A 12,677-nucleotide genomic window follows, 5' to 3' on the forward strand; every position below is an offset into this window, starting at 1 on the left:
AAGTTGTACAGAATTAGTTTTACTGCAGAGCATGAAAGGATGTTGCGTACGTGCCGTTTTTCTTCTCTCACAACCGCATGTGAACAATTCGCAGGAGGCTGATGCTTTATTAGCCTGTTCTTAACTCCTTTCTACTCTCCAAGAGGCAGTTATTACTTAAGCAGAAGATACCACCCATGGTGCACACGTACTTGATCCTGTTTGCAGTGTTACAAGGCAGGGCTCTTGCAGAACAGAGACAAATTTACAGCAAAAGTGCTGTATCACATTGCTTCAAAAGGAGAAAGCTAATTTAGAGGAGAACCACAACTGCTAGTTTATAAAAAAACTAGTGTTATAAACTGGGACTATCAAGGGACTTTTCCAACTCACTACGGGGAACTGAACGTGATGAAAGATTAAGCTGGTTTACATTATATAAAAAAATTGTGTTGCAAGCGTTCAACTGTGGCTCTAATTTTAAATGTCACACTAAGTTTTCTCTGGATTCCAGCTGTCGATGAGAAAATGGCAGCTGGCACTAAGGGCTCAGTTTGGATACAAAATCGGTAGCATCCCAGAAAGGTACTGTACATCACCTGAAAAGCACTGTATATGGCACGTGCTACTGTGGCTGCTGTTTATGCTAATCCAAGGGTTTGCTGACATCTAACAGCCAACGGAATTGAGGAAAGCAGTCACTTCCATTGAATAATAAAGACGGTCACTTCCATTGAATAATAAACATTAAAAATATTTCAACCTAGAGTGTTGCACACCCAGAGCTGCTCTCATGTTCAGAAAGACTGCACAGTGCTTGCACAGAAATGCCAAGTAAGCTGAACACTGCCCTTGTAACCCTATTTTCAGTTTTCAAACTTTTCTCCTTTCTGACCAAAAGGGAGAGGTTCAGGTGAAAGACAGATGAAGGCCAAGGAGGAATTCTCTGTTTTATGGGAGTGCACAATTCACACCTTTGTATAAAAGAGAGGCAGCTCGGGATTTTGGAGAGGCAGCCTCTCCGTTCAGGCAGGCTGCTATGCAGTTGACGTGAATGGCGCATTTTGCAGCAGGTGGTTCCTCTGCTTTTGCCATTAGCTTTGAAGCTGTCTCTGTGGGTCCTGGTTCACGTGATGTGAGACTCTGCCAGAGTGTGGTTATGATGAGCTGTTTCACCAGTTTATATTCTAAACTGGAGACCCCAAGGGCTTCAAAAGAACATGATATGCCAGTGCCCAACTGCTTCAAAGAGCAAAGCAGAAAGCAAACCAGTACAACTAATTCCTGTACAAGGCAGAAGGTTACATTTTCAATGTATCTCTTACATTTATTTACATAATTCTGAGGGCAAATTTTGTATCAGCTCGCATATGGGAATAACAAACTGGGAAGTGAGATTTCTAATTAACCTATGTCCACAAGAGAATAAGATAATCAGGAGAACACATTTATGGTGACGATACTCACACAGAAATTTGTTAAGTACCTGCTAGACAGTGACACGAGATTTTAGCTGCTACTTCTGTCCTTGCGATGTTTTGGTTTTTACAGTGAGAAATGAGAAGTACAAGTCAGGTGTGCTCTCCACGGCACCCTGCTCAATAAGCGGTGCTTGTCCTTGGCTATAATAGGAAAAGGACATGACAGGCATTTTCCTCATTCTGCGGAGTCTTGAGCTGATCTAGGACCAACCAACTGCCCCTTATATGCTTGTGTTTGTGGGGGCAAGAAGTGAGTTGGACTGGCTTGCTCACTCCTGATACACAGAAGAAGGCAGGAACCATGCCTGAAGTGACAGACCACTCCTTTCAGTCGTTAAGTCCATCACAAAACTGTACCCTAAGTCTTTCTTCCTTCCTCATTTTAGGGCTGTACCTCCACTTACTTCCATGCAGGTCTTTCAAGTCCACAAGTTCCCATGTCTGTCCCATCTGCAAGCACTAGTACGTGCGCCCCAGACGAAAGGGAATCTGAGACAGGTAGGCAAAGGCAAGGGCAGTCATAAGTGCCCTTCACAGATCCAAAGATGCTTCATCATCCAAGCACTGAAACACTTTATTTTCTTGCCCAAACCTCCAATAAGCTTTTTTTTTTTTTTGTGCTCTATGAGCAAAATGACAACCACTTACTTCACAAGATGGATATGCTCAGAGGGAATTGTCACTGACGCTACCTTGCCAAGAAAAATTACTTTCAGGCTTTCCACTCAAATCCTCATTCGAAACGAGTGTTTGCCCATTTGCAGACATTCCCCTGTTAGATGTTGTCTTTTAAAACCCACTGGGTGGCTCAGCCTTGTGTCCATTTTTCAGTCCTTCTCCACACACCTAGCACAACCTCAGCACAAGAAAGACATGGACCTGTTGGAGCGGGTCCAGAGGAGGGCCACGAAAATGGTCAGGGGGATGGAACGCCTCTCCTATGAAGAAAGGCTGAGAGAGTTGGGGTTATTCAGCCTGGAGAAGAGAAGGCTTTGGGAAGACCTTATTGCAACCCTTCAGTACTTAAATCTTTCAGCACTTATAAGAAAGATGGGGACAAACTTTTTAGTAGGGCCTGTTGTGACAGGACAAGGGAGAATGGTTTTAAACTAAAAGAGGGTAGATTTAGACTAGATATAAGGAAGAAATTTTTTACAATGAGGGTGGTGAAACACTGGAACATGTTGCCCAGACAGGTGGTAGATGCCCCATCCCTGGAAACATTCAAGGTCAGGTTGGACGGGGCTCTGAGCAACCTCATCTAGTTGAAGATGTCCCTGCCCATGGCAGGGGGGTTGGACTAGATGATCTTCAAAGGTCCCTTCCAACCCAAACTATTCTATGATTCTATGATGACAGCTTTGAACATATTCCTGTGCATTTACAGAACCTCTCTCTCATCCAAACAGCCAAAATCCCATATTAATTGTTGAACTAGCTAGGCATAAAAAAAACACATCTTGGCTCATCTGCATTGTTTTTAAGCTGCTTCACTTGAACTCAATATCCTGTTTCTTGAGCCTGCTGAGGGGCTTTGCTTAGACATATGTGATGCTCTGTCCTAGTTTGGCTTAAATTGGTAAAAATCTTTCTTATTCTGGCTGTTTATCCCTACAGCACTCAACCAAACTTTTTCCTGCTGTTTTTTCTGTTATTCTCACTTTCCATGTTTTACTTTTTTCTATTCATCCAGAAATTTCAGAAGCTGCTTAAAATTCTCTTTTCTATCATGCATATTAGATTCAGTTCCGTAATTAAAAGCTGCAAGACAATCAGCTTCCAACTTCCTTGTGATTTCTTTTTCACTGCTTATGAAAGCAATGCTAAACACTGGAGATGGAAGATGTAACAAAACTTTTTCATGAACCTGTCCTGATTATTTCAGCAAGATGACAACCACCCAACTCAAAAATGCCTATGTTGATTTGATCCCTTTTTATTTTAAGTATATTCCACAGTATTTCAGAGTTGTGAGAAGCTCATTACAGCAGCAAAAAGTGCTGCTATAGTAATGATGCAGAACAGAAAGTGAATCCCAGTCTGACCTTCAGCTGCAGCTGTTGAAAGAGAAGGTGTAAGTGGAAGGCTATAGGGATCTGATACACCTAATATGTGAAGCTGTCTGCTAGTAGACTCATGTACCATGCATGTGCAGAAGGTTTCATAAATGGAATGTGATAAAACCTTTTCTTTTTGCTGTATTGCAATAAGATCAAGTCACCGAGCTCAGTCTAATTTTTGAACTGTAAGTAAGCGTATGTCATAGTGGGGAGACAAGTGCCTATGATTTTTGTGATACGTCTAGCACATTGTTTGATAAATGGCCATAAATTCCATGTCAAAAGAGAGAATCATTATGGAAGGGTGTTTCAGTTTGTCTGATCTCTTCCAAAAAGTTCCAGGTATACAAATAATTTTTCTTTTTCTCAAGGTTATTCTGTTTCCACTGTCCTTATTCTAAAATAGAAACTTCCTTAAATACATTTACCGTTAGTGCTAAGATAATTCATTCTCTTTAGGAGGTATAATTGAAGCCTGTTGTGTGGGACAACAGTCAAAGAATGAAGATACCTTTGGAAGTTCCTTTGAATTGAGTCGATGCAGAGTGCAAAAATGAGCCACGGCATACTCTAACAGTGCTCCAAAGATGAAACTGAAGCAGATACCGAGGTAGACATCAATTGCCTTAATAAAGCAATTAGCATTTGGGAGTGAAGTCCTGGCTCCCATCATCAGTGTTGTCATAGTAAGGACTGTGGTAACACCTGTGGAATGCAAAAATGTAAGTTCTGATAAAACATGGATAACGATGAGGGCCTCTCCAAAGGCCCTGCTACAAGACAGTTCCTCCTGGCTCTGTGAACTCCTAGGATGCCACAGCATTTAATGTGTTATGTTTTGGAAAGAAGACTTTCAAATGAACTTGTGATTCTGAAGTTAAATGCCTAAAAACACTCATGAAAACTGTTTGTAAAGCTGAGAAAACTGGAAATGAAAATGAGAGAGAATTTGGTGTCATAGAATGTATATGATTAACACATTATTATTGCAATACTATGCAAACGCTCCCTTTAAAACATTCAGATATCATTTTGCTCAGTGCAGTTGCCCACTGGCCTCATTTGATGTGAAATCTTTCTTTCTTCCCTATTCTGCAGGAGTGTTTTTCCCACCCCACCTGCAGTCTGATCAAAAGGGATTTGTATTCTTTCCCTTTCAGAATCTCCTTTATTTGAAATTAATTATATTTAATCTCTTATAATTCTCTTACTATTCATGTGTTAATTAGTATGTATCATTAACCCTCACAAAAGCCTCACAATTCTGTCTCTGCATGCCATGTGTTTGAATATGTTGAAATTATTTCCAAAATGACTGAGTTTTCCTTTGCTTTCAGCAGCCTCCCCTGCTTCCAAGTCTCCTGTAGCTCCCAAAGCCGTTTTCTTAGTTGAAGAATAGCAAGGCTTTAAGGGGAATCTGCATGATGTACTGCAGATGGCAAACCAGAAAAGTAATTCCATAAAACTCAGAAGTGTTTGCAACTTTTGGAAATGGATGCCATGTACGTGCAATAAAGAAAGCATCTTAATGATCCAACTCTTGGTTTGTTTTGTTAAATCCAGAACATAGCACTATACCAGCTACCGGGAAGAAAATTAACTCTATCCCAGCTGAAACCAGGACACAGGTTCTCACCTATGCAGATTCTGGCTGGAACTGATGACTGGCTTATCCAAAACGATACCCAAGAGAGCACAACCAGTAGGATTGATGGTACATATGTCTCTAGTATGAAATACAAGATGTTTCTCTTGAGTTCAAAGTGAAACACTAGTTTTGGGTAACGTCCTGTGGAAAGAGCAGGAAAAAAATATTGTGAAGGTGCAATTCATAAAAAGTTCTTTAAATTACCAACCTGTATTATTTTTCTACATTATTATGCAGAAAAGCTTAAGAAACAAGCTTGGAAAAAAATAAACACAGTGCTGAAAAATTCTATCATGAAGAGACTAAATTGAACAGAAGGAAAAAAAATCAAAATACATAACACCCAGTCACCATATCCAGAGTTTCATTAAAAATGTCTTGAAATGGAAATTCACTGAGGATTAGTGAAGGAAAAAATAAATCCATCAATGTGTGGAAAGGATGTTTCATTATATAACACAATGCAAGAAAATTTGAAATCACATCTGTATTTAGCTGTGGTTATTCATAAGAATTACCACAATGAGCTACTATATAAACTAGCATAATAACAATTGTAATTTTATGAAGTTAGCATGGGTCCTTATCTTTAACTGCCTCACATATCTGGATTTTTGTGCTTTTTTCTTCATTTACTTTTACTCAAAATGTGGATTAAAGGTACCTTCTCCGATATTGCTGACCTAACTCTTACACTCCACTTAAAAACAAGCAGTCTCTTTGCATCTTCACTATCTATTTTTTCTTTACATTAGTGCATTGTAGCATTTACGTCATTCTGAGAAGTGTCACTGTTGTGGCACAAATGGTTTGATTCTAAGTGAGTGATGTCCAGAAGATGAAAGTTTGTCCTCACTGAGTCAAATACAGAATTGGGTTTCACAAGGGGATGGCACACTGGTAAGCAAAGCCTGAATTTGTTATCCAGCTCACTAATTGAGCAAAATTTGGCTAAGTTTGGGCAACAGAAGCGCAGGATCTGAAATTCTTACCAGTCCAACGGATCAAAGTAAGGCAAAATCTTACCTTGTAGTAACTTAACTGTGCAGAACAGACTTTTTATTCAGAAGTTCAAAGTTCAAAATTAAGTGTTAAAGTGTTTAAGTTTTTTAAAACAGTATTTTAACAAAATTCTTGAATCAGAATTTCGGTGAGAGAGTAATGCTTGAGTATACTGTGGTCAGACAGCTTTGGCTTCATCTATTTTAATCCAACCAGTGATGATCTCCAGGACCTATATTTGCTTCCAATGCTGAGTGCTGTCAGTCAGGACAGAACTACAGAACAGTGAATGCACTTTAGCAACAACAATATACACATAGACAGGCTATTTGTGTACTTTTAAAAGCTTGAAGTGCAAGTAACGGATGCCAAGAAACGTCTTCTTGCTCTCAGGCTAGAAAATGGATGGTTAAATTTCCATTTTTAAAAGTACTGTATAAATTGCATCCAGAGAACAATAAGGTTTCATAGAACTCTTAAAATCAGAAAGAATCACTAGATTATGTAGTCTGACCCTAATCACAAGACATTAAATTTCCCCAATTATCCCTTGCTTCGAACTCAATCACTTTGATTGGAGTAGAGTCCACCTTTCACACAGACATCTAGACTTAATCTGAGGATATCAAGACATGCAGCATCCACCATTTCTCTCAGTAATCTGTTTCAATGATTAAAAACATTCTATCTTTTAAAAATGAATGCCTAATTTCTAATCTTAATCTGATTTAGGAAAGCTTAATCAAGCTTTCTGCCTTTTCACTAGTAGATTAAATAGTCCTTCGGTAGTCAGCTCCTTCTCCTCCTGAAGGTACAAATACACTGTGCTTAGAGTTCTTCTTTGTAAGTTCAACATATTGAGTTCTTCAAGCTTCTGACTGCTAGAAAAAAGGATACAAAGGTGGACAGTAGACTTTAACTCTCTCCATGAGGCAGGAGATGCAAAGATGATTTATACTGTTATCATCATTTTTAGGTGAAAAGAGAAACATTACATTAGCGTACCTCTATCAATACTGTGATTTTTACCAATAGTAAAAGTTGTTTCAGTAAAAGTCATTTTGCCCACCAAAATTGATTTTAAGTCTAAGCAGACCAAAGCAAAGTACTCAAAAGTTAGGAAGTGCAAAACTTAGTTGACTCTGCAACATTACTTCTGCTTCTGTCTGCATTCATCCTTGCACTAAATGAAGCACTAGCACTATGGAAAAACAGAGTCCGTACAATAAAAGACTATAGCATAAAGCATATTTAAGGAAAGAGAATTAGGGTTGTACAGGCAATTGTAAATCTGTGGCTTCCTAGTGTGCAAGAGCAAGCATTTAAAACCTTAATAAAAACTGTTAAGGATTTTATTAATTTTGCTTGCAATCTTCCAGGCTGCTATTTAACTAGGACTCAAACCAGATACTTTTAAATAGAAAGACAAGATTTTCTCTGCAGTGTTTGCACCCCAAACTGTCATTACTGTGGCATGGTTGCAGCTAGCGCACAAAGGAAAGGTCGATGGCACAGCCACCGTGAGCGAGGGAAGGGTGTCAGCCCAGAGCTCCTGTCAGAGTGTGGAGGGTGCAAACCATAAGTACGAAACTGAATCCTCCACAAAAGTTGTCTTGTGTTTCTGTGCTGACCAGAGGGAAGGAGGTGGTGCCTTGTACCCAGCAAAGGGGAGTGGGGAGACTGGACTATGCTTCCTGCAGAGTACCACAGGCACTTGGGGGTTCCTGCGGTTCAGCCTTAGAGCTTGTCTTTAAGAAGGAAGACTCTGAAATAGCCAATACATAATAGCCATACAGCAACACCCTCTCCTCGTTAGCACCCTACAATTGTATCTCCATTCACCTTAGTATAAAAGTCAAGTGTGTACATGAGAAGTTAGTTCAAAATATCAAACTTGAAAGTCATACTTTGCCACTTTGCTGCAATTTCCAAGTGTAGACAAGCCCTTTGAATGTTCCTGTGTTCTTTCGTGTTATTTTTCCTGATGTCAGAAATTTCTGAAGCAATGTGAACAACAAAGAGAAATAGAGATGTAACAGCTTATAGCTGAGTGGCTTTTGGGGGAACAAAGAAAAGGCATTTCTCTAACCTTAAGGCTTTCTGCTTGCCAGAATCCACAGACACATCATGGACATGATAATAATAGTGTCAGCATTTCTCTAAAGAGTTCAGAAGAGCTTTTATAATGGAAATTTTGAAGCAACCTATATGAAGAATTCATATGAGCTCCTCCTGTAATAAACTGAAGGAAGAAGTAGTCAAGAAAAAGTATGCAATGCATACTTATCATGCTGAAGAAATGAGCAATGGGACAAAATGAACATAGGAAAATATTACAGTCCTTTTTTCATCTATGCTCCGCATGTACCAAAAGTTATCATCTTTAAAAAGAAACAGATTTGCTACTCCTATTACGTGAGTTGCGTATGAGATAGTAATGCTGTATCTCATTGCCTTTGAGTTGCACATCTGAGGCTATGATGCCATCAGTCAGATCAAAAGTGAAACAGGTTCATGTAATCCTAGTCCTGGCTTTACTAGAGTTAACTCAAGCACAGCTCAAGTTAACTACTCAAAACTGTCAAATTTGCCCCTTGCTTGAGTCTTATTGACAACAAAATATTTGCATTAAAATGAGAAGATGCTTTTTCATTCAAGTTTCTGGCCTGTGATGGATGGCACCTCAGTGTGTGACTGCTCTGATTTAAATTTGATAATCTGATGGAAATAATCTCTGTGCAGATAGCTAACTCTGCAGCAAAGGCACAGCATTAGCACTTACCAAAGTATCAAATTACTGTGTTTAAAAGTTTCTCAGATGAATCTGATCCTAAATGACTGTCAGTATACATACTCTAAACCCACCAGAAAGTGAGATATTCTACTTAGGTCACCCCATAGTGAAAGAAGATTAAGCTGGTTACTTGGGCTTTATAGAATTTACTAGAGGGCAGAAGTACAAAACTAGACAGTAGCCCTAGGTTGTAGATGAAGAACAAATCTAGACAGCAGATTATAGTCTCCCTACCTACTCTAACTCTCCCTACTGCTTTTTTTAAAAAAAAAAAAAAAAAAAAAAGACTACCCTAGAAAGTAGAACGAGATGAAAGAAATCAAGTTTCAGTTGGCTACAGCTGACTACTTCTGTTTCAGTATCGTAAGAATTACACCAGCATAGACTTTTTCCCAGTAGCTGGGCAGGTGTAGGTCTAGGTCTAAGGCAGATCTTTCTGAAGGCAAGAAAAGCTAGTTTATTCCTCTTTATAACTTGCCTTTGAAGTTTGGCTTTTGGCTTCTAATTTACATTACATTACTATTCTAATTTACAGCACTGCCTATCTGACACTTCGTATAGATCTTACCATGATTTTGTCAACACTAGCTGTTGCTGCGCTGCCTGAGAAATAGATATAAACCTAAACCAAACAGGCTTCCTTATCACCCTAGGTCATCCATTTTTTGATTATCCCATTTTTCTATGGCGTCTGTTCCCAGCTGATGGCAGACCACTGCATCCCTGCTCCTTCCTGCTGCCCTCTGACCAGCTGCCCTCAGGTCACAGCAGAGGCGCCTAAAGGAAGGACCGATGCTCTACAAACTTCTTCCTAACTTCTACTCCAGTGTGACGGGATGGGAACGTCTTCCCCACAGTTACTTCCTGTGGACTTTTTGATGAACTCTACTCCAGTAAAAGACTGCTCCACATCACTCTTTATGTAAGCAGCACTTTGGTATCCTGCACAGGGGTGTGCAGTCAGGCACAAAGAGCACATTCTTCTCTATCATGAAATATGTATGCTAACCTCTTGGGTGCCAGCTAAAATGTGTGATGTACATCTCACACAAGTGCATCAGTATAACTCTACCAATGCATCATTTTCTTCTCTTATTGCACCTTTTAAGGGCACAGTACAGGAAAGCTTTAAATAGAATTGTACTGCCTTAACTATGTGCTGAAAATGTAGTTTTCAGTATGCAAATTTTTTATTGCTTCTTTACAATGAACATATGCATTAAGAAACGGGTAGTGTCCCCACTTTTACCCAAAAAATAAGTTGTGCAACTGAAATGCAATTCTCTGACTGATGTAGGATGCTAAGGGTGTCAATATATATGGTTAATATGTTATTACAGCTCCTTTGTCCCTCCCTCAGAGAACAATCATAGCCTTCTGTTCTTCACAGTCAAGATCTTACAAACTACCTCTTTTCCTACTTGTTCTTCAGAGGTGAACTAAAGGAAATGAAAGATCAGGGCAGGCTTCTCAACATGTGTTTCATCTTCGCGAAAATGCTTAACAAAAAACGAGTTTGAAATTCAAATTTCCTAAGAATGAAACACACCCTTTCATGTAGTGTTTGTGTGCAGATATATTTATCCATTTAGTTTACTTGTAAAAAAAAAAACCTTACAAAACAGTTATGCCACAGAAAGTTTTCCCAGTGTTTATGTGTATTTCTGTCTATACTAGAAAGAACTTCCCAAAAGTTAACAAAAAAATGCCTCTTCTTAATATCCTTGATATTCATTCCATTCATTGCATTTCCATATGTTTGTATGTTACTGTAACTTTTTCAATGCATTTTCCAAAACTGTTTTTTTTTCTAAGCTGTTCTACATTGCAGAAGTATCACAAAAACAACTCATGAAGGAAAAATTCAACATCAACTCAAGTGGAAAACCTTGCTTACAAAGAGTAATTATATAAGCTCAGATAGGTAAGTTGAACATAACATGGTAACAGATATATATGCATATGTAACTGCTTGAATCTTAGGTGAGGCTGACCAAAGACTCACCAGATAAGATTATACTAAATACAGTTCTGAGATTGTTTGTAAGGCCTGTATGGCAAAGAAGATGTTCTCAGAAATAACAATTGGAGAGCAATTACAGATTATAAAAGAACTGATAAAGAGAATGAGAGAAGTTACTCAGTGAACCATACCTCAAAAAAGAATTGAAAATCCTAGAAAAGTTTGATTGTTAATTAAGAAATCTCCTGAGCCTTGGGAAACTGCAGATGGGCCTGTAGGACAAAGCAAGGTGATGTCCCTATTTCGAGAGAAAGAGACGGTGACTGATGAACATACACTCTGTGTAGGAGTCTGTTATATTTATACACTCTTATACACCTTTTCTAGTTTATATACTCTTTGATTTTCAGATCACTAATTATAAATGAAAGCAACTCATTAATGCTTTAGTCGTGACCTCCCACCTGAGAAACCAGTAACGTGGCGTGGCCAGAGGTCAGCAGAGTTTCAACAGTGCATAGCCAAACGAGGTCTGACGAGGCCTCTAGCCCAAGGAGGCTAAAGCAGGATTTGTGATAGACATAAAAATCCTGGCAGTGACTGCAGACAAGGAACAGCAGCCAGCTCCCTTTGCAGTCTTTTTCAAGAGGGCAAATGTCTTGTCTTTGTGCATCAAGGAGAAGAGACTGACTTTATGCTTCTGTCTCTTCTTTCCCTCTGTTCTGCCAAAAGAATACCATTTGAATACGGCATTTTGCTAACTTCATGGTTTTCTAAGCGGGGAAGTGCACTGAGAGCCCTGACTGCCTGACATAACTCTCCCTGCCTTCTGGGCTCCGGTTGAAGACTCGGTGTTAGAGCCGAGCAAGCTGAGCCTCTTCAGTCCTGCTGCTGCCGAAGGCTGGGCAGGAGGGTTGCCGTAGTGAGAGCAAGACTAAGGAAAGTTGCCGGCCAGAAGAAAAGCTATCAACAGCCAATTAGCCTCAAGTATTAAATGACGTTTCTGCTTCTTTCTCCAATTAAAAATGTTAATTGAGATTAATTAGCTCTCGCTTGCTGTGAAAATAGAAGCATTTATCGAGTGGGAACACATGGGGTCTGTCCCGTGCCCAGTACTGCTCACTAACAAACATGATGACAATAACAAGTGTCTTTTAAGAGAGGAGCGTTAGCACATTGAAGAAGAGGATTAGAGTTCAAAATTATCTCAACAACTATCAAAACCAACCTGAGTAAAACAAGCCGCAATTCAACAAAAGCAAGTACAAAGTTCTACACTCAGATGGGAATTACTAGCTCCCTAAACAGAGCACAGGGAAAATGTGGCTACAGGGCAATAAAGGAGGTGGAAGGAATCGCAAGCTGAACAAGGTCAAAAATGCACAACAATTTTCTGCAAGAAAAGCAAATATCAACCTGGAATGGATAAAGAGGAATAGAGTTCGTGAAATGCATTAAGTAAACCTTTCCCTCAGAGGGTAACCGATGGGAACAGGGTACCCAGGTTTGGGTGCTGCACATCAGGAAAGATATAGAATCATAGAACTTAATAATAACTCTCAGCTGTTAATTCATAGAATCATAGAATTGTTTAGATTGGAAAAAACCTTTAAGATCATCAAGTCCAACCGTTAACCTAGCACTGCCAAGTCCACCACTAAACCATGTCCCTAAGCGCCTCATCTACACGTCTTTTAAATACCTCCGGGGATGGTGACTCAGCCACTTCCCTGGGCAGCCTGTTCCAATG

General features: G+C 39.5%; 1 protein-coding gene across 1 annotated transcript in view; it reads right to left on the reverse strand.

Annotated features, from left to right (window-relative positions):
* Positions 1–12,677, reverse strand: part of LOC142084615 (gamma-aminobutyric acid receptor subunit pi-like) — a 41,058-nt gene that overhangs the window by 2,409 nt on the left and 25,972 nt on the right. The window contains exons 7-8 of the mRNA XM_075155460.1: positions 5,157–5,309; positions 4,032–4,225 (exon numbers count right to left, since the gene is read on the reverse strand). Coding sequence (XP_075011561.1) covers positions 4,032–4,225; positions 5,157–5,309 — 347 coding nt within the window. The remainder of the gene's footprint in view (positions 1–4,031; positions 4,226–5,156; positions 5,310–12,677) is intronic.

The sequence above is a fragment of the Calonectris borealis genome, chromosome 7 (genome assembly GCF_964195595.1).
Source record: "Calonectris borealis chromosome 7, bCalBor7.hap1.2, whole genome shotgun sequence".
NCBI classification, from domain to species: domain Eukaryota; kingdom Metazoa; phylum Chordata; class Aves; order Procellariiformes; family Procellariidae; genus Calonectris; species Calonectris borealis.